This window comes from Salvelinus alpinus, chromosome 2 (assembly GCF_045679555.1).
Source record: "Salvelinus alpinus chromosome 2, SLU_Salpinus.1, whole genome shotgun sequence".
NCBI lineage: Eukaryota > Metazoa > Chordata > Actinopteri > Salmoniformes > Salmonidae > Salvelinus > Salvelinus alpinus.
In genome coordinates, this window is record NC_092087.1 from 111,726,029 (window position 1) to 111,749,604 (window position 23,576).

At 42.5% G+C, this 23,576-nt stretch overlaps 1 protein-coding gene across 1 annotated transcript; it reads right to left on the bottom strand.

The window, feature by feature from the left end:
• Nucleotides 1-1,809: 1,809 nt before the first annotated feature.
• On the bottom strand, nucleotides 1,810-23,330 carry LOC139542214 (zinc finger protein ZFP2-like). Its single transcript, XM_071347377.1, has 3 exons — nucleotides 23,037-23,330; nucleotides 22,395-22,512; nucleotides 1,810-5,125 (listed from the first exon to the last, which is right to left on the bottom strand). Exons 1-3 carry the CDS (start codon nucleotides 23,328-23,330, stop codon nucleotides 3,966-3,968), a joined length of 1,572 nt encoding a protein of 523 aa, XP_071203478.1. The 3' UTR covers nucleotides 1,810-3,965.
• Nucleotides 23,331-23,576: the final 246 nt, after the last annotated feature.

Sequence of the window (23,576 nt, forward strand, 5' to 3'; positions counted from 1 at the left end):
GTTCCATAGGGCGGCACACAATTGGCCAAGCGTCGCCCGGTGTTTCCTCCTACACATTGGTGCAGCTGGCTTCCGGGTTAAGCGGGCGGGTGTTAAGAAGCGCGGTTTGACGGGTCATATTTCAGAGGACGCATGACTCGACCTTCGCCTCCTGAGCCCATTGGGGAGTTGCAGCGATGAGACAAGATCGAAATTGGGGAGAAAAAACGGGGGTAAAATGATTAAAAAAAATAAAAAAATGACAACAAACAAAGGTTGCATCCCAACGTGGCAATAAACAGAAGGCAAAGTGACCAGGACAAAATGAACTCAAACGTTTTACCATTGGAACACTTGATGTAATGATGTAATAATGGACAAAATGAACTCAAACGTTTTACCATTGGAACACTTGATGTAATGATGTAATAATGGATCCTATTCTACTGTATCTTAGTCTATGTATTACTCATCTCATATGTATATACTGTATTCTATCCTATTCTACTGTATCTTAGTCTCATCTCATATGTATATACTGTATTCTATCCTATTCTACTGTATCTTAGTCTATGTATTACTCATCTCATATGTATATACTGTATTCTATCCTATTCTACTGTATCTTAGTCTATGTATTACTCATCTCATATGTATATACTGTATTCTATCCTATTCTACTGTATCTTAGTCTATGTATTACTCATCTCATATGTATATACTGTATTCTATCCTATTCTACTGTATCTGTCTATGCCGCTTGTCCATATATTTATATATATATATATGAGTCACTGGCTTACTGGTGCTCTTCCATGCCGTCCCTAGGAGGGGTGCGTCACTTGAGTGGTTTCAGTCACTGACGTGATCTTCCTGTCTGGGTTAGCGCCCCCCCTTGGGTTGTGCTGTGGTGGAGATCTTTGTGGGCTATACTCGGCCTTGTCTCAGGATGGTAAGTTTGTGGTTGAAGATATCCCTCTAGTGGTGTGGGGGCTGTGCTTTGGCAAAGTGGGTGGAGTTATATCCTGCCTGTTTGGCCCTGTCTGGGGGTATCACCGGATGGGGCCACAGTGTCTCCTGAATCCTCTTGTCTCAGCCTCTGGTATTGATGCTGCAGTAGTTTGTGTCGGGGGGCTAGGGTCAGTCTGTTATATCTGGACTATTTCTCCTGTCTTATCCGGTGTCCTGGGTGAATTTAAGTATGCTCTCTCTAATTCTCTCTTTCTTTCTCTCTCTCGGAGTACCTGAGCCCTAGGACCATGCCTCAGGACTACCTGGCATGATGACTCCTTGCTGTCCCCTGGCCGTGCTGCTGCTCCAGTTTCAACTGTTCTGCCTGCGGCTATGGAAACCTGACCTGTTCACCGGACGTGCTACCTGTCCCAGACCTGCTGTTTTCAACTCTCTAGAGACAGCAGGAGCGGTAGAGATACTCAATGATCGGCTATGAAAAATAAACTAACGGCAAGGCCACAGAACATGACATAAGCAGAGCTGTGGGAGACCACCTCAAGCCCCTGGTAGAGCCGTGTGTGGTGTTTACCACTCCACCAGCAGAGCTGTGGGAGACCACCTCAAGCCCCTGGTAGAGCTGGGTGTGGTGTTTACCACTCCACCAGCAGAGCTGTGGGAGACCACCTCAAGCCCCTGGTAGAGCCGGGGGTGGTGTTTACCACTCCACCAGCAGAGTTGTGGGAGACCACCTCAAGCCCCTGGTAGAGCCGGGGGTGGTGTTTACCACTCCACCACGCCTTCAGCAGGCTTGAAAAGTGGGATTGATACTGATTTTCATACTAAGATGGACCAAGAGTCTGTTGATTGGTCGTTCATTTGTTAAAATCAAATCAAGCTTTATTTATACAGCACATTTCAGACATGGATGCAACACAATGGCTTCACAGGAGAAAACAATGAAAATAAACAGAAATATTTAGTACACAAAAATAACAGGATAAAAAAAACAGAAGATTAACAACTGAAAGACCAATGAGCATTCTAAGGAAATGCCATTGATTTAAACACTAATTTGATGCAATATCCAACCCAAAATATAAGCTTGTTTTTTAGGAGGGGCTCTGAAAGACACTATGGGGGTGTCCACTGAAAGTTGACTAGTAACAACAACTGGGACATAAAAGACACCCACCATGAGACCCACTAAATATGCCCAAGAAGAGGCAAACAAAAGAAAAACCCACAACAAACTTAAAGACAGGAACCAAACCAAAAAGGTGGCGCAACTAAAGGTGTTGACTCTCCACATCTATCAAGACAACTGGAGCACTGGGCCAGACACTCTTAAATAGAACCTGGACCAGCTCAGGTGAAACACCTTCCCACTAACGAGATGGACAAGCCAGCACAGGTGTAACACATACTGACTAACGAGGTGACACCAATCAGTGCTCCCAACGTGCTAACGAGCTAAAGTCCAACCTCAAAACATAAATGGAAAAACCAAAGACTAACTAACACCTTAAGAGTTTGCTCACCAACAACAGAAAACAACTTCCATTTCACATTATAATCAACTACAATGCTTCACCGTCACCAATATAAACACGGTGTCTGTCTACTGGCAAACAACAATTGAAAACAATATGTATTTTTTATTATTCCCACAAAGATTTTTCTTTCTATAACTTCTAGAACTCTCGTCTTCCTAAAACTCACTCGCTTCTAGAACTCTCGTCCCCTTGGAACGAGCCCAAACAAAACTCATCTCCAATACGGAAAACCGTGCAGTCAAAATAAATTGTGATCCATGGCAACGCACTGGCTAAACGCAAAACACAAAACATTTTGACTGCCCCCCTTGAGACAATCAGCAACCAGGTTGTTCTCACCACGGACATGTCTGATTTCAAGAGGAAACTCCTGCAATATCCGTAGTAACTTTCCACCTCACTGCAGAGCTTCTCTCTCTTTTCAGGGTTCACTAGATAGGCATGTTGTTGGATCGGGGCCCAGTACCCAATGTCATGCTCTAGTACATTACGTTTGGCACATGTGAAAATGAACCCTGATATTCTAAAAACAGGGCAACAATGTCAATATAATTGTACCCAAAAAACTGTCAGTTGATTGCATGAATAATTTTCATTACTAAATGTTACATGAAATGTAAATATGAAATATTTGATTGCATAGTATTATTTTCAACGGCTTTTCAATTACATTTTGCTAGTTGGGATAGCCCAATGTCAAAACACAGTTTTAACGTGTCCAAATCAATAACCAATATGCAGAAACAGTTTGGGATAAATTGAAAACCTAACATGTGGTATATACACAAACATCTGCCACAATAATTGTCTTTTTTTAAAACAAGCTCCTTATAAACTGCACAAGCACCAAAAACACTGTTGTTTTGACAAGTAGCAATAAATCACTGATATCGATTAGGGGGGAAATCAGGTTGTTCGTACTGTTGAAACTAACAACAAAAGAAAAACATGGAAATGGGAGATATATTTTAGCTCACTGGTTAGAGGACAACCTGCAGAAGACAGTCAGCTACATATTGGAGTGATGCATTTAAATTTAGGGGTCGCTAAACAAAGGAACACAACACTTATTTGTCTTAACTCATCGATATTATGTTGAAATCAGTTGATTCTGGGAATAATGTGTACATCACTGGTTAGAGGACAACTCTTTTTTTGTTAGTCACTTTGTGTTGAATCACATAAATAGTACTCTTTCAATTCAGAGCCTGGATTTCCCCCAATGAGCCTAATATCCATATCATGTTGAAACCAATTGATAAGGGGGCAAACGTTTAGGGTTCTACTTTGTGACATTCTGACTGAATTACTGCAGAGTATATTAATATACTATATATTAAAACATTCTACATTGAGACATTAAAATACTCCTACTACAATGTTAAAACATTCTACATTGTGACATTAATTCATTGATATCATGAAACAACTCCTTCATATATAAATGTTCTGATATTTGATCAGAGATCTTTTATCAGATTATCTCTGGTCACAGCTAAGACGTTTCTCTCCTGTGTGTGTTCTCTGGTGTACTGTCAGATGGCCAGATCGAACAAAACTCTTCCCACATTGATCACAGCTAAACGGTTTCTCTCCTGTGTGTGTTCTCTGGTGCACTGTCAGATCTCCAGATTGCCTAAAACTCTTCCCACATTGATCACAGCTATAAGGTTTCTCTCCTGTGTGTGTTCTATGGTGTATAGTTAGACAGCTAGAAGAAGAAAAACTCTTCCCACATTGACCACAGCTATAAGATTTCTCTCCTGTGTGTGTTCTCTGGTGTCGAGTCAGAGTTATAGATGCAGCAAAACTCTTCCCACATTGATCACAGCTGTAAGGTTTCTCTCCTGTGTGTATTCTCTGGTGCACTGTCAGATGTCCAGATTGAATAAAACTCTTCGCACATTGATCACAGCTATATGGTTTCTCTCCTGTGTGTGTTCTCTGGTGTTGAGTCAGAGTTATAGATGCAGCAAAACTCTTCCCACATTGATCACAGCTGTAAGGTTTCTCTCCTGTGTGTATTCTCTGGTGTACAGTCAGATGGCCAGATCTAGTAAAACTCTTCCCACATTGATCACAGCTATAAGGTTTCTCTCCTGTGTGTGTTCTCTGGTGTGATACCAGATGGCAAGATTGACCAAAACTCTTCCCACATTGACCACAGCTATAAGGTTTCTCTCCTGTGTGTGTTCTCTGGTGCAGAGTCAGAGAGCCAGATGTTGAAAAACTCTTTCCACATTGACCACAACTATAAGATTTCTCTCCTGTGTGTGTTCTCTGGTGTGATACCAGATGGCAAGATTGACCAAAACTCTTCCCACATTGACCACAGCTATAAGGTTTCTCTCCTGTGTGTGTTCTCTGGTGCAGAGTCAGAGAGCCAGATGTTGAAAAACTCTTTCCACATTGACCACAGCTAAAAGATTTCTCTCCTGTGTGGATTCTCTGATGAATTTTAATGCCTGATGAGGTGAATCTCTTCCCACAGTCAGAGCAGCGGTGAGATTTCTTCCCTGTGGGTCTCCACTGGTGTTTCTTGAGGTGTTCTGATGTGGAGAGACTCTTCTCTGCCTCTTCAGCATCATGTTGTTGTTGAGGCTCCCCAGATGATCCACGATAGTCCCGTATCTCTCCTGTGTGAACAACAAAGTCAGACGGTTAAAGGCCCACAACAGTAGAAATCCACTGTTTATTTGAGGTAAAAGGTGATGCCCAGAGGTCTGTTAAATTACTTTACAATTGTCTTAAGACAGTCAAACCTAATGAGGAAACCACTAGTTATGGATGTAGTATATCTGGTAATGAGGAAACCACTAGTTATGGATGTAGTATATCTGGTAATGAGGAAACCACTAGTTATGGGTGTAGTATATCTGGTAATGAGGAAACCACTAGTTATGGATGTAGTATATCTGTCTGGAACAAAAATGGTGAACAAAGATTTTAGTTTTCCACAATGTATTCTGAATATTACAGCGCAAGATCAGGAGTGCTACTCAAGGAAACTCACATTAAGCTCTGTGTCTATTCACTAATTCACCACCGTGTGGGAAAACTCAGGGGAGTTCTCATAGGCTGACAGCAACAATAGCCTCCATTTACAGGTTGTTTATGAGTGCATTTCACATTACTATTGGATTACAACTGTTACGCTCGTTTGAATCTCCTGCTTAATATGTTTGTGTTATTGTCGCAAATCAACTGCTTTATACTTATAAAACACTTCAACCAGTAAAATGCTCTTTAGCTAGCTTTGCCATCAGCGTGAAACTGAGGGTTTGTACATTAAGTGTTTAACAAATTGGCCCACAACTTCACCTAACAATAACATAGACCTACTGTAGAACCCATAACTTCACCTAACAACAACATAGACCTACTGTAGAACCCATAACTTCACCTAACAACAACATAGACCTACTGTAGGACCCATAACTTCACCTAACAACAACATAGACCTACTGTAGGACCATAACTTCACCTAACAACAACATAGACCTACTGTAGGACCATAACTTCACCTAACAACAACATAGACCTACTGTAGGACCATAACTTCACCTAACAACAACATAGACCTACTGTAGGACCCATAATTTCACCTAACAACAACATAGACCTACTGTAGGACCATAACTTCACCTAACAACAACATAGACCTACTGTAGGACCCATAACTTCACCTAACAACAAGATAGACCTACTGTAGGACCCATAACTTCACCTAACAACAAGATAGACCTACCGTAGGACCCATAACAACAACATAGACCTACTGTAGGACCCATAACTTCACCTAACAACAACATAGACCTACTGTAGGACACATAACTTCACCTGATAACAACATAGACCTACTGTAGGACCCATAACTTCACCTAACAACAACATAGACCTACTGTAGGACACATAACTTCACCTAACAACAACATAGACCTACTGTAGGACCCATAATTTCACCTAACAACAACATAGACCTACTGTAGGACCCATAACTTCACCTAACAACAAGATAGACCTACTGTAGGACCCATAACTTCACCTAACAACAAGATAGACCTACTGTAGGACCCATAACAACAACATAGACCTACTGTAGGACCCATAACAACAACATAGACCTACTGTAGGACCCATAACAACAACATAGACCTACTGTAGGACCCATAACAACAAAATAGACCTACTGTAGGACCCATAACAACAAAATAGACCTACTGTAGGACCCATAACAACAACATAGACCTACTGTAGGACCCATAACAACAACATAGACCTACTGTAGGACCCATAACAACAACATAGACCTACTGTAGGACCATAACAACAACATAGACCTACTGTAGGACCCATAACAACAACATAGACCTACTGTAGGACCTATAACTTCACCTAACAACAACACTTTAAAAAAACACTTACGTAAAAAAAAGCTTTTAACATATAACTATTTCTCTCAATACCATTTGTATTTAATTAACATTTTTATTTAATATATTTTTGTACCTTTATTTTACTAGGCAAGTCAGTTAAGAACAAATTCGTATTTTCAATGACAGCCTAGGAACAGTGGGTTAACTGCCTGTTTAGGGGTAGAACGACAGATTTGTACCTTGTCAGCTTGGGGATTTGAACTTGCAACCTTTCGGTTACTCGTCCAACGCTCTAACCACTAGGCTACCCTGCCACCCCGAATGTTCTCATAGGCACTATAGTATTGCCAGCCTAATCTTGGGAGTTGATAGGCTTGAAGTCATGAACAGAACTGTGCTTCAAGAATTGCGAAGAGCTGCTGGCAAACGCAGGAAAGTGCTGTTTGAATGAATGCTTACGAGCCTGCTGCTGCCTACCACCGCTCAGTCAGACTGCTCTATCAAATATCAAATCATAGACTTAATTATAATAAACACAGAAATACGAGCCTTAGGTCATATTCAATTTAATACCGCTCTTCACCAACCCAGGAAGGGGCGGGGACAAACAGGTGTTGTACCTCGTTTCCCTCCTTCGGGGAACAGTAATTATAGTCATAAAGGTACACTCCCTTTCAGTCGATTTCGGTACAACATACTATGGGGAAATCCAATCATTCCCCATGCCGACCAAAACGGATACTAAATGAAACGGCCCCTGGCAGACCACCCAGACCTGACCCTGCAAGATGCGTCAGTTTTGTAAATGTATTCATTGTCTTTTGTTTGAAACACTCCTGTCAATGTTGAGTAAGGATGCACACCTGATTACCCATATAGTAGTAGGACTAGTCTACCTGGTTACACATATAGAAGTAGGACTAGTCTACCTGGTTACACATATAGAAGTAGGAATAGTCTACCTGGTTACACATATAGAAGTAGGACTAGTCTACCTGGTTACACATATAGAAGTAGGACTAGTCTACCTGGCTACACATATAGAAGTAGGACTAGTCTACCTGGTTACACATATAGAAGTAGGACTAGTCTACCCGACAACACATATAGTAGTAGGACTAGTCTACCTGGTTACACATATAGAGGTAGGACTAGTCTACCTGGTTACACATATAGAGGTAGGACTAGTCTACCTGGTTACACATATAGAAGTAGGACTAGTCTACCTGGTTACACATATAGAAGTAGAACTAGTCTACCTGGTTACACATATAGAAGTAGGACTAGTCTACCTGATTACTCATATAGTAGTAGGACTAGTCTACCTGGTTACACATATAGAAGTAGGACTAGTCTACCTGGCTACACATATAGAAGTAGGACTAGTCTACCTGGTTACACATATAGAAGTAGGACTAGTCTACCTGGTTACACATATAGAAGTAGGACTAGTCTACCTAGTTACAAATATAGAAGTAGGACTAGTCTACCTGGTTACACATATAGAAGTAGGACTAGTCTACCTGGTTACACATATAGAAGTAGGACTAGTCTACCTGGTTACACATATAGAGGTAGGACTAGTCTACCTAGTTACACATAGAGAAGTAGGACTAGTCTACCTGGTTACACATATAGAAGTAGGACTAGTCTACCTGGTTACACATATAGAAGTAGGATTAGTCTACCTGGTTACACATATAGAAGTAGGACTAGTCTACCTAGTTACACATATAGAGGTAGGACTAGTCTACCTAGTTACACATAGAGAAGTAGGACTAGTCTACCTAGTTACACATAGAGAAGTAGGACTAGTCTACCTGGTTACACATATAGAAGTAGACCTAGTCTACCTGGTTACACATATAGAAGTAGGACTAGTCTACCTGGTTACACATATAGAAGTAGAACTAGTCTACCTGGTTACACATATAGAAGTAGGACTAGTCTACCTGATTACTCATATAGTAGTAGGACTAGTCTACCTGGTTACACATATAGAAGTAGGACTAGTCTACCTGACTACACATATAGAAGTAGGACTAGTCTACCTGGTTACACATATAGAAGTAGGACTAGTCTACCTGGTTACACATATAGAAGTAGGACTAGTCTACCTAGTTACAAATATAGAAGTAGGACCAGTCTACCTGGTTACACATATAGAAGTAGGACTAGTCTACCTAGTTACACATATAGAGGTAGGACTAGTCTACCTAGTTACACATAGAGAAGTAGGACTAGTCTACCTGGTTACACATATAGAAGTAGGACTAGTCTACCTAGTTACACATAGAGAAGTAGGACTAGTCTACCTGGTTACACATATAGAAGTAGGACTAGTCTACCTGGTTACACATATAGAAGTAGGACTAGTCTACCTGGTTACACATATAGAAGTAGGACTAGTCTACCTAGTTACACATATAGAGGTAGGACTAGTCTACCTAGTTACACATAGAGAAGTAGGACTAGTCTACCTGGTTACACATATAGAAGTAGGACTAGTCTACCTAGTTACACATAGAGAAGTAGGACTAGTCTACCTGGTTACACATATAGAAGTAGACCTAGTCTACCTGGTTACACATATAGAAGTAGGACTAGTCTACCTGGTTACACATATAGAAGTAGAACTAGTCTACCTGGTTACACATATAGAAGTAGGACTAGTCTACCTGATTACTCATATAGTAGTAGGACTAGTCTACCTGGTTACACATATAGAAGTAGGACTAGTCTACCTGGCTACACATATAGAAGTAGGACTAGTCTACCTGGTTACACATATAGAAGTAGGACTAGTCTACCTGGTTACACATATAGAAGTAGGACTAGTCTACTTAGTTACAAATATAGAAGTAGGACCAGTCTACCTGGTTACACATATAGAAGTAGGACTAGTCTACCTGGTTACACATATAGAAGTAGGACTAGTCTACCTGGTTACACATATAGAGGTAGGACTAGTCTACCTAGTTACACATAGAGAAGTAGGACTAGTCTACCTGGTTACACATATAGAAGTAGGACTAGTCTACCTGGTTACACATATAGAAGTAGGATTAGTCTACCTGGTTACACATATAGAAGTAGGACTAGTCTACCTGGTTACACATATAGAGGTAGGACTAGTCTACCTAGTTACACATAGAGAAGTAGGACTAGTCTACCTGGTTACACATATAGAAGTAGGACTAGTCTACCTAGTTACACATAGAGAAGTAGGACTAGTCTACCTGGTTACACATATAGAAGTAGGACTAGTCTACCTGGTTACACATATAGAAGTAGGACTAGTCTACCTGACAACACATATAGAAGTAGGACTAGTCTACCTGGTTACACATATAGAAGTAGGACTAGTCTACCTGGTTACACATATAGAAGTAGGACTAGTCTACCCGACAACACATATAGAAGTAGGACTAGTCTACCTGGTTACACATATAGAAGTAGGACTAGTCTACCTGACAACACATATAGAAGTAGGACTAGTCTACCTGGTTACACATATAGAAGTAGGACTAGTCTACCGAGTTACACATAGAGTAGTAGGACTAGTCTACCTGGTTACACATAGAGTAGTAGGACTAGTCTACCTGGTTACACATATATAAGTAGACCTAGTCTAGCTGGTTACACATATAGAAGTAGGACTAGTCTACCTGGTTACACATATAGAAGTAGAACTAGTCTACCTGGTTACACATATAGAAGTAGGACTAGTCTACCTGATTACTCATATAGTAGTAGGACTAGTCTACCTGGTTACACATATAGAAGTAGGACTAGTCTACCTGGCTACACATATAGAAGTAGGACTAGTCTACCTGGTTACACATATAGAAGTAGGACTAGTCTACCTGGTTACACATATAGAAGTAGGACTAGTCTACCTGGTTACACATATAGAAGTAGGACTAGTCTACCTAGTTACAAATATAGAAGTAGGACCAGTCTACCTGGTTACACATATAGAAGTAGGACTAGTCTACCTGGTTACACATATAGAAGTAGGATTAGTCTACCTGGTTACACATATAGAAGTAGGACTAGTCTACCTAGTTACACATATAGAGGTAGGACTAGTCTACCTAGTTACACAGAGAAGTAGGACTAGTCTACCTGGTTACACATATAGAAGTAGGACTAGTCTACCTAGTTACACATAGAGAAGTAGGACTAGTCTACCTGGTTACACATATAGAAGTAGGACTAGTCTACCTGGTTACACATATAGAAGTAGAACTAGTCTACCCGACAACACATATAGAAGTAGGACTAGTCTACCTGGTTACACATATAGAAGTAGGACTAGTCTACCTGGTTACACATATAGAAGAAGGACTAGTCTACCCGACAACACATATAGAAGTAGGACTAGTCTACCTGGTTACACATATAGAAGTAGGACTAGTCTACCTGACTACACATATAGAAGTAGGACTAGTCTACCTGGTTACACATATAGAAGTAGGACTAGTCTACCTAGTTACACATAGAGTAGTAGGACTAGTCTACCTGGTTACACATAGAGTAGTAGGACTAGTCTACCTGTCCTGCGCGCAAATGTAGGAAATTCTTCCGGCGCCGGCAGAGATGGCCGCCTCGCTTCGCGTTCCTTGGAAAATATGCAGTATTTTGTTTTTTTATGTGTTATTCCTTACATTGGTACCCCAGGTAATCTTAGGTTTCATTACATACAGTCGGGAGGAATTACTGAATATAAGAGCAACGTCAACTCACCATCGTTCCAACCAGGAATATGACTTTCCCGAAACGGATCCAGTGTTTTGCCTTCCACCCAATACAATGGATCTGATCCCAGCCGGCGACCCTATGCGACGCCGTAAAAGGGGCAAACGTAGCGGTCTCCTGGTCAGGCTTCGGAGACGGGCACATCGCGCTCCACTCCCTAGCATACTACTCGCCAATGTCCAGTCTCTTGACAATAAGGTTGATGAAATCCGAGCAAGGGTAACATTCCAGAGAGACATCAGGGATTGTAACGTTCTCTGCTTCACGGAAACATGGCTAACTCAAGAGACGATAACGGAGTCGGTGCAGCCAGCTGGTTTCTTCACGCATCGCGCCGACAGAAACAAACATCTTTCTGGTAAGAAGAGGGGCGGGGGTGTATGCCTTATGATCAACGAGACGTGGTGTGATCATAACAACATACAGGAACTCAAGTCATTCTGTTCACCGGATCTAGAATTCCTCACAATCAAATGTCGACCGCATTATCTACCAAGGGAATTCTCTTCGATTATAATCACAGCCGTATATATTCCCCCCCAAGCAGACACATCGATGGCCCTGAACGAACTTTATCTTTTTGTAAACTGGAAACCACACACCCTGAGGCTGCATTCATCGTAGCTGGGGATTTTAACAAGGCTAATCTGAAAACAAAACTCCCTAAATTCTATCAGCATATCGATTGTGCTACCAGGGCTGGTAAAACCCTGGATCATTGTTACACTAACTTCCGCGACGCATATAAGGCCCTCCCCCGCCCTCCTTTCGGAAAAGCTGACCACGACTCCATTTTGTTGCTTCCAGCCTACAAACAGAAACTAAAACAACAAGCTCCCGCGCTCAGGTCTGTTCAACGCTGGTCCGACCAATCTGATTCCACGCTTCAAGACTGCTTCGATCACGCGGATTGGAATATGTTCCGCATTGCGTCCAACAACAACATTGACGAATATGCTGATTCGGTGAGCGAGTTCATTAGAAAGTGCATTGACGATGTCGTACCCACAGCAACGATTAAAACATTCCCAAACCAGAAACCGTGGATTGACGGCAGCATTCGCGTGAAACTGAAAGCGCGAACAACTGCTTTTAACCAGGGCAAGGTGACCGGAAACATGACCGAATACAAACAGTGTAGCTATTCTCTCCGCAAGGCAATCAAACAAGCTAAGTCCCAGTACAGAGACAAAATAGAGTCGCAATTCAACAGCTCAGACACAAGAGGTATGTGGCAGGGTCTACAGTCAATCACGGATTACAAAAAGAAAACCAGCCCCGTCGCGGACCAGGATGTCTTGCTCCCAGACAGGCTAAATATGTTTTTTGCTCGCTTTGAGGACAATACAGTGCCACTGACACGGCCCGCTACCAAAACCTGCGGGCTCTCCTTCACTGCAGCCGAGGTGAGTAAAACATTTAACCGTGTTAACCCTCGCAAGGCTGCAGGCCCAGACGGCATTCCCAGCCGCGTCCTCAGAGCATGCGCAGACCAGCTGGCTGGTGTGTTTACGGACATATTCAATCAATCCTTATCCCAGTCTGCTGTTCCCACATGCTTCAAGAGGGCCACCATTGTTCCTGTTCCCAAGAAAGCTAAGGTAACTGAGCTAAACGACTACCGCCCCGTAGCACTCACTTCCGTCATCATGAAGTGCTTTGAGAGACTAGTCAAGGACCATATCACCTCCACCCTACCGGACACCCTAGACCCACTCCAATTTGCTTACCGACCCAATAGGTCCACAGACGACGCAATCGCAACCACACTGCACACTGCCCTAACCCATCTGGATAAGAGGAATACCTATGTGAGAATGCTGTTCATCGACTACAGCTCAGCATTTAACACCATAGTACCCTCCAAACTCGTCATCAAGCTCGAGACCCTGGGTCTCGACCCCGCCCTGTGCAACTGGGTCCTGGACTTCCTGACGGGCCGCCCCCAGGTGGTGAGGGTAGGTAACAACATCTCCACCCCGCTGATCCTCAACACTGGGGCCCCACAAGGGTGCGTTCTGAGCCCTCTCCTGTACTCCCTGTTCACCCACGACTGCGTGGCCATGCACGCCTCCAACTCAATCATCAAGTTTGCGGATGACACTACAGTGGTAGGCTTGATTACCAACAACGACGAGACGGCCTACAGGGAGGAGGTGAGGGCCCTCGGAGTGTGGTGTCAGGATAATAACCTCACACTCAACGTCAACAAAACAAAGGAGATGATTGTGGACTTCAGGAAACAGCAGAGGGAGCACCCCCCTATCCACATCGACGGGACAGTAGTGGAGAAGGTGGAAAGTTTTAAGTTCCTCGGTGTACACATCACGGACAAACTGAATTGGTCCACCCACACAGACAGCGTTGTGAAGAAGGCGCAGCAGCGCCTCTTCAACCTCAGGAGGCTGAAGAAATTCGGCTTGTCACCAAAAGCACTCACAAACTTCTACAGATGCACAATCGAGAGCATCCTGTCGGGCTGTATCACCGCCTGGTACGGCAACTGCTCCGCCCACAACCGTAAGGCTCTCCAGAGGGTAGTCCGGTCTGCACAACGCATCACCGGGGGCAAACTACCTGCCCTCCAGGACACCTACACCATCCGATGTCACAGGAAGGCCATAAAGATCATCAAGGACAACAACCACCCGAGCCACTGCCTGTTCACCCCGCTACCATCCAGAAGGCGAGGTCAGTACAGGTGCATCAAAGCAGGGACCGAGAGACTGAAAAACAGCTTCTATCTCAAGGCCATCAGACTGTTAAACAGCCACCACTAACATTTAGCGGCCGCTGCCAACATACTGACTCAACTCCAGCCACTTTAATATGGGAATTGATGGAATTATGTAAAAATGTACCACTAGCCACTTTAAACAATGCCACTTAATTATAATGTTTACATACCCTACATTACTCATCTCATATGTATATGTATATACTGTACTCTATATCATCTACTGCATCTTGCCATCTTTATGTAATACATGTATCACTAGCCACTTTAAACTATGCCACTTTATGTTTACATACCCTACATTACTCATCTCATATGTATATACTGTACTCTATACCATCTACTGCATCCTGCCTATGCCGTTCTGTACCATCACTCATTCATATATCTTTATGTACATATTCTTTATCCCTTTACACTTGTATGTATAAGGTAGTAGTTGTGGAATTGTTAGGTTAGAATACTTGTTGGTTATTACTGCATTGTCGGAACTAGAAGCACAAGCATTTCCCTACACTCGCATTAACATCTGCTAACCATGTGTATGTGACAAATAAAATTTGATTTGATTTGATAAATGTGCCCATTTGGGGATGTCTGATGGTATTTCTGATTGTCTTAACGCACCACCACTAATGAGTTGTGGAGCTTTTCAAAGTAATGTTTTATTCACCTCAAACAGAAAATAAACAAAGTCTAATCAAAATCAATTGCAAATGACAATAGTTCCTCAAAGTATTTGAAAAATATTTCCAGCTCTCACCCTTTCAATAACCACTCGGCACGAAAGGGAAAAATGTAATGCTCTGATCCAGTGAAAATGTCATAAAATACCCAATTACTTCTTATCCTTTGCACAAATAGCCAACAGCTGTGTCTGTCCCGAACTCACTGGCGCGGGAAACTAACAGCCCAGAATATGTTATACAATGTTGCAAGCTCGCTATCTCGAGTTTTGGGCCGACCCAGGTGATAGCTGATACAATGTTTCAAGATCGTTGTAGACAGGCCATTTGCAGCAAATGTGATTTTGGGATATTTTCTACCTGCAGGCTGCAATGTTTTTATTTGTTGGCTTTATGTAGGCTATTTTTACATAGTTGGCAATGGCAGTGAAAGTCACTTTTAGATTTGTATAATTTTAATTTAGATTAAATGTAGATTAACCACAGACAATGATTTTGAGATACTACTATAAATGAAATGAAACTGTTCCACGAAAATGTTTATATGAATATCATAACTGGTAACTGGTAGAAATGGTCAGATAACTTGGCACTCCAAATGGAAAAGGTTGCCGACCGCTGGCGTAGCCCATTACAGGAAACTTCAGGAGCATAACGGTAGAATTTCTCTCTTCTGGTTAGGTTATCTTGATCTCTGGCTCCCTCGAGTCATTTGTGTGTCTTCATTATTAGATCAAACAGCGTGCTTAAAGCATCAGACCAGTTCAGTACATATAGTTGATTTAATTAAAACACATGGGGTGTGTCTATATATGGAAAAATACATGTTATAACATTTCAACCAATCGTTTGGTAGAAAGAACAGACGACTCTTGGTTGACCAAGATGTACTTTAGGTGGGGACACAAGAACATGATTTTGGGGGCAACGCAGGAGTGGCTTCGGTAGAAGTCTCTGAATGTCCTTGAGTGACCCAGCCAGAGCCCGGACTTGAGCCCGATCTAACATCTCTGGAGAGACCTGAAAATAGCTGTGCAGTGATGTTCCCCATCCAACCTGACAGAGCTAGAGAGGATCTGGAGAGAAGGATGGGAGAAACTCCCCAAATGCAGGTGCCAAATAAATTAGCTAAATGAAAGAGGGGGAAAAAATAATTTGATCAATTTTAGAATAAGGCTTTAAAGTAACAAAATGTGGAAAAAGTCAAGGGGTCTGAATACTTTCAGAATGCACTGTATACAGCACCACCTCCCCCATAAGCATTCCTGTCTTTTCTGTAGATGTTATATCCCTGTATTGCTACTGCTGGATCAAAGGAATTATCTCAGTGAGTTTCAGAGATGAACAGTACAGTGCATTCCAAATTCAATAGGCAGGCAAGTTAACAAAAACGTTTTCAAATAAAAACTATACCAGAAAATGTCAAAGCGTATATAACGCCCGTCCAAGAGACTGTCGACCAATCGCGTTCACATTGTCATGCTGTGACACGCAGTTCCTAAGCTAATTCTCACAAAATCCCTTTTTAAAGTCCGGGTATGAGTCGAGAAACATGCCTATTGTCCTTGAAAGTACGTAACGTCACGATTGCAAAGCTATACGATATACAGAGAACAAGTAATTCATGCCAATGTTCTTTTCTTTTAGCTATTAATACGAATCGAAAGGAGTTTCCAATATCCTAATTTCTTAAAGTATTTCTGGTGATAGCTAGTGATAGTGATACACAAGCTAGGTCTATTTGAAACATTGCCATCCCATGGCAGCATTTACCAGCCACCAGGTTCAGAAGCTTTAAAACCACATAAAAAATATTATATTTTTGCCCAAAGTTAAGATATAAATTATTCAAACTGAACATAATTCATGCTGGTTATTATTTAAGGCTATTTTAGTTTGAGTCAAAGATAGTTTTGGAATAGTTTCATTTTTCAAACAGGTTTATTATTTTATTTCAGTTTACTAAATAGTTTTCCCTTAATTATTTTTTCTATAATAAGCATGGAGGTTTCCCCTATCAACCAGTCATAAGTACTGGTGACAAAGCGCCTCGTAACCTAGCTGGGAATGGGACAGACGGAACCCTTCTGTGGTAACAGACAGGGGCGATTTGTAATCAAATCTAATTCCCAGGAATGGGGTTCATATGAACCACAGAGACTGTGTGTGGGATAATAACATGGCCCTGTCCAACCCTGCTTGTTCCCTCGACTCCGCTACCAATCACCAATCTCCAACAGGGCCCTTAACCTGTATCACTAGACACCTCATAGTGAGCTACAGGTAAGAATCAGCAATGAATCCCAATAATGAGACACCTCTGGGGAGGGGACAAACGGAACCCTTCTGTGGTAACAGACAGTCTGGTGGCGATTTTATGAATTGTTCAGCAGTCTTATGGCTTGGGGGTAGAAGCTGTTGAGGTGGCTTTTTGGACCTAGACTTGGTGCTGTGGTACCACTTGCCGTGCGTTAGCAGAGAAAACAGTCTATAACTTGGGTGACTGGAGTCCCTGACACTTTTGTGGGCTTTCCTCTGACATCGCCTATTATATAGGTCCTGGATGGCAGGAAGCTTGGCCACAGTGATGTACTGGGCTGTTCGCACTACCCTCTGTAGCGCCTTATGGTCAGATGCCGAGCAGTTGCCATACCAGGCGGTGATGCGTCCAGTCAGGATGCTCTCGATGGTGCAGCTGTATTACCTTTTGAAGATCTGGGGACCCCTGCCAAATCTTTTCAGTCTCCTGAGGGGGAAAAGGTTTCGTTGTGCCCTCTTCATGACTGTCTTGGTATATACCCACGTGGGTGATTAAAAGATGAACTGAGGTCCACACTCCAGTCCAGTTGATGGTGGTAATACATCTTAAAGTTGGTTTCCAACCGCCATATAAAGTCCAAAGAAGAAAAAGAAGCGCTTAGGAAGGAAAAATGAATTCGGTTTACAGTTTGGGGCGTCGCGACTGGTTACCTATTTTGATGTGATATGAAAGTATTATGTGAAATTATGGAGTAACGGGGACAGCAATCAGCAGTAGAAACAATAACAAAGCGTACTCCCTGCCTGTTTCGGTAAAAAGCTGAGGGATGGGGCTGGAGAAATGCAACCATCCATGATATCAACATTCTAGTTTTAACCATGTTTTGGGGATATACAGTGTTTGTTTATATTTACTGACAAACATTGGAGTAAAAAAAGCTCATATTTTGGGTTCTGATGGGGTACAACAGTTGAACTAAAATCATGAGGCATTTATAAGTGAATTCTTCAAGAAACAATGGGTACATATCATTAATGTATACGTCCCAAAATGGATGTAACAACTGCTGATTGCCCCTTTAAGACTACATATTGGGCTAATCTAATAGGAGATATTGAGGACTACAGTATTTCAGGCATTGTCATTGGATGCATTTGATCAATTGTTAACGTTTTGTTGATGGTCCACTCTTGATGTTCTACACGTTACAGTGTAGCTTCAGCCATTTCTACAGAACAACATTAAAGTGTAGAACCCCTTTACTGCATATTGGTTCAACGACTGCAGAGACGGTACTTACTGGTGTTAAACAGATCTCCAACCTCCTCTTCTTCCTCCAATGTGACAGTCATCTCCCCCTCCTCCCCTTTCACTCCAAAAACTGCATCCTCCTCTCCTTTTACTGTAACTTCCTCCTCTTTTACTGTAACAACCTCCTCCTCTTTCACTCTGAACGCGTCTTCCTCTTCTTTCACTGTAACGTCTTTCTCTTTCTCTTCCTCCTCTTCTTTTACTGTAACACCCTCCTCCTCTTTCACTCTGAACGCGTCTTCCTCTTCTTTCACTGAAACGTCTTTCTCTTCTTCTTTCACGGTAACAGCCTCACCCTCTACTTGTTTTTGTATTGAAACAGCTTCCTCTTCGTCCTCCTCTTTCACGAAAGCTTCTTTCTCCGTCCAGCAGTCCCCCTCTTCTTTAGCAGGAGGAGAGTAGCTTAGTGAACTCATGGTCGGAGATGTTAGCTAGTTAGCATTAGCGACTAGCCTAGTTCTAAGCTAACTTAGCAAACCAGCTAGCTGACAAACAACGTAAATATATAATTAAATGGGCCAACAAGTACATACGACAGAAGTTTGTTTAATACACAGCGACTAATATACACCAAAACAGTGTAAAGCGCGTGAATGTTGTAGCTGTGTTTGCTAGAAAGCTACGGAGGTGTCTGACTAGCTGTTGTCGTTGAAGAAGCGTCCCGTCCACTAGATTATACGTCACACTGGCAGCGTCGCCTGAACCTAAAAGACGCACATCGCCATCTGCTGACTGGAGTGGGCAACGCAGTTGAGGATTTTTTCATTTATTTCATAAAAGTGTAATATTATATTATGCCGTTCAAAGAGAAGCATGTGTTGATTGATTCGTGTTTAATGAGTGAGAATTTAAAACAAGCTTTACACCCACAATCAAATGGTTGATTCTGTATCAAAATGGACTTTTAACAAATTCAAATCCTTTGGAGTCATTTTGACCCCAGCCAAAAGCACCTTTGATAAATAGGACATTTATTTCAAATCAAAATCAAATCACATTTTATTGGTCACATACACGTGTTTAGCAGATGTTATTGGGGGTGTAGTGAAATGCTTGTGGTTCTAGCTCCGACAGTGCAGTAATATCTAACAAGTAATATCTAACAATTTCACAACATATACCCAATACACACACATCTAAGTATTTGAATCTAGGTTTCTCTGTAGACATGATTCATCCCACCAGAGGGTAGAGGGGCACCTGTATCAGTGGTTTTGACCAGATAGACACCTGCAGACACACAGTATAGTGCCTCCCATGTACTCTCCTATGATTGGACATTTCTATAACACGTGACTGTGTACAAAACTGCCAATGGTAGAAAACTCTGCCAGAGGTATACAGTGCATTCGTTAAGTATTCACACCCCTTCACTTTTTCCACATTCAGTTACTTTACAGCCTTATTCTAAAATTGAATATTTTTCCCCTCATCAATCTACACACAATACCCCATAATGACATCACAATACCCCATAATGACAAACCAAAAACATTTTTTTCACATTTTTGCAAATCTATTTAAGTATTCAGACCCTTTACTATGAGACTCGAAATTGAGCTCAGATGCATCCTGATTCCATTGATCATCCTTGAGATGTTTCTACAACTTGATTGGAGTCCACCTGTGGTAAATTCAATTGATTGGAGATGATTTGGAAAGGCACAGACCTGTCTATATAAGGTCCCACAGTTCACAGTGCATGTCAGAGCAAAAACCAAGCCATGAGGTCAAAGGAATTGTCCATAGAGCTCTGAGACAGGACTGTGTCGAGGCACAGATCTGGGGAAAGGTACCAAAAAATGTATGCAGCATTGAAGGTCCCCAAGAACACAGTGGCCTCCATCATTCTTAAATGGAAGAAGTTTGGAACCACCAAGACTCTTCCCAGAGATGGTCGCCCGGCCAAACTGAGAAATCGGGGGAGAAGGGCCTTGGTCAGGGAGGTGAACAAGAACCCGATGTTCACTCTGACAGAGCTCCAGAGTTCCTCTGTGGAGATGGGAGAACCTTCCAGAAGGACAACCATCTCTGCAGCACTCCACCAATCAGGCCTTTATGTAGCAATGATTAAATTGTCTATATTTATTTCAATGGACAATTCTGTGAACTGTTCTGTGAAAGGTGTAGGCTAGAGATGACATGCAGGAGCTTGTAGGGATTTGTAGTCTTGCATGTCATCTACTTTGATGCTAATTAGCATTTTAGAATCCGAGAGTAAAGAGACACAAATATATTGATACAACTATTTGTATTTATTATGGATCTCCATTAGTTCCTGCCAAGGCAGCAGCTACTCTTCCTGGGGTTTATTATGGATCCCCATTAGTTCCTGCCAAGGCAGCAGCTACTCTTCCTGGAGTTTATTATGGATCCCCATTAGTTCCTACCAAGGCAGCAGCTACTCTTCCTTGGGGTTATTATGGATCCCCATTAGTTCCTGCCAAGGCAGCAGCTACTCTTCCTGGGGTTTATTATGGATCCCCATTAGTTCCTGCCAAGGCAGCAGCTACTCTTCCGGGGGTTTATTATGGATCCCCATTAGTTCCTGCCAAGGCAGCAGCTACTCTTCCTTGGGGTTATTATGGATCCCCATTAGTTCCTGCCAAGGCAGCAGCTACTCTTCCTGGGGTTTATTATGGATCCCCATTAGTTCCTGCCAAGGCAGCAACTACTATTCCTGGGGTTTATTATGGATCCCCATTAGTTCCTGCCAAGGCAGCAGCTACTCTTCCTGGGGTTTATTATGGATCCCCGTTAGTTCCTGCCAAGGCAGCAGATACTCTTCCTGGGGTTTATTATGGATCCCCATTAGTTCCTGCCAAGGCAGCAGCTACTCTTCCTGGGGTTTATTATGGATCCCCATTAGTTCCTGCCAAGGCAGCAGCTACTCTTCCGGGGGTTTATTATGGATCCCCATTAGTTCCTACCAAGGCAGCAGCTACTCTTCCTGGGGTTTATTATGGATCCCCATTAGTTCCTGTCAAGGCAGCAGCTACTCTTCCTGGGGTTTATTATGGATCCCCATTATTTCCTGCCAAGGCAGCAGCTCCTCTTCCTGGGGTTTATTATGGATCCCCATTAGTTCCTGACAAGGCAGCAGCTACTCTTCCTGGGGTTTATTATGGATCCCCATTAGTTCCTGCCAAGGCAGCAGCTACTCTTCCTGGGGTCCAGCAAAAATAAAGGAAGTTATACCATTTTAAAAACATTACAATGTCATCTTGTTTTTACATGGCATTGTAGATTTTAGCGGTATACAGAATGTATTTTGGATATTTTCAGTGTATTTTTAACCCTTTCAGACAATGGATTAATCGTAAATTAAAGTTCTCAAGTCTGACAGCCCAAACAAAAACACAAATTCTCAGTCAAAAACACAAGTCAGAACACAGCCTCTCGATTCTCTCATGTGTTTTCAGGTCCTCTGACTGGGAAAATGTCTTTCCACAATGAGAGCAGTGGTATGTCTTCTCCTCCTGTGTATTTGTATGTATTCTTTCATGCTCTTTCAGGTACCTTAACCGGGTAAATCTCTTTCCACAGTGGGAGCAGTGGTGCATCTTTTTTCCTGTGTGTGTCCTCTCATGCTGGTTCAGGTTTCCTAACTGGGTACAACTCTTTCCACAATGGGAACATTGGAAAGGCTTTTCTCCTGTGTGTGTCCTCTCATGCCTTTCCACGCTCCCTAACCACCTAAAACTCTTTCCACACAAGGAGCAGTGGTAAGGCTTCTCTTCTGTGTGTATTCTCTTATGTGTTTTCAGGCTCCCTAACTGAGTACAACTCTTTCCACACTGGGAGCAGTGATGTCGTCCTGCTGGTTTGGATGTCTCTGGGTCTGGTTCTCCTGAAGGACTCTTCCTGCTGTCAGAAGGAGAGTCTGGTCTCTCTCCTGTCAAAGACAAACAGATTATTTAATTAAACAGACTTGAATGAAACCTCCACATGATAAAACTTCCTATGACCTTTAATCTAAACGAGATCCCTCAATCACCTGAAGTCAGTTTTCACAAGTATTATTAAACCGACTTCAAAATGCAGGTCTCTGTGTGCTTCTTAGGATGTCCAGGCAGGTGATTCACTTCTAACTTAAGTCTTGCAGGTGTTGACATGGTTTGATCTGCCAGGGGATCCACTTCTACTTTAAGTCTAGCAGGTGTTGACATGGTTTGATCTGCCAGGGGATCCACTTCTAACTTAAGTCTAGCAGGTGTTGACATGGTTTGACACATCTGCCAGGGGATCCACTTCTACCTTAAGTCAAGCAGGTGATGACATGGTTTGATCTGCCAGGGGATCCACTTCTACCTTAAGTCAAGCAGGTGTTGACATGGTTTGATCTGCCAGGGGATCCACTTCTACCTTAAGTCAAGCAGGTGTTGACATGGTTTGATCTGCCAGGGGATCCACTTCTACCTTAAGTCTAGCAGGTGTTGACATGGTTTGATCTGCCAGGGGATCCACTTCTACCTTAAGTCTAGCAGGTGTTGACATGGTTTGATCTGCCAGGGGATCCACTTCTACCTTAAGTCTAGCAGGTGTTGACATGGTTTGATCTGCCAGGGGATCCACTTCTACCTTAAGTCTAGCAGGTGTTGACATGGTTTGATCTGCCAGGGGATCCACTTCTACCTTAAGTCTAGCAGGTGTTGACATGGTTTGATCTGCCAGGGGATCCACTTCTACCTTAAGTCTAGCAGGTGTTGACATGGTTTGATCTGCCAGGTGATCTAAAATCAGTACTAGTATTATTATCACTTTGTTGTACTTTTACCCCTTTTTCATGAAATCCAATTGCAACTCCCCTACGGACTCGGGGGAGAGGCGAAGGTCGAGAGCCATGCATCCTCCTAAACACGACCCTGCCAAGCCACACTGCACTTCTTGACACACTGCTCGCTTAAAACTTCTTATGGCTGAGATCCCGGTAACGGGATCGATATGACAACAGCCAGT

What these genes read in the sequence shown, in the direction of transcription:
- LOC139542214 (XM_071347377.1), bottom strand. Translation starts at nt 23,330, where the DNA reads ATGTCAACACCTGCTAGACTTAAGGTAGAAGTGGATCCCCTGGCAGAT. An exon ending in CAACACCTGCTAGACTTAAG is followed by an intron (nt 22,513 to 23,036) that starts GTAGAAGTGGAT and finishes TGTCTTTGACAG; the next exon opens with GAGAGAGACCAGACTCTCCT. An exon ending in TGTGGAAAGAGTTGTACTCA is followed by an intron (nt 5,126 to 22,394) that starts GTTAGGGAGCCT and finishes TTGTTGTTCACA; the next exon opens with CAGGAGAGATACGGGACTAT.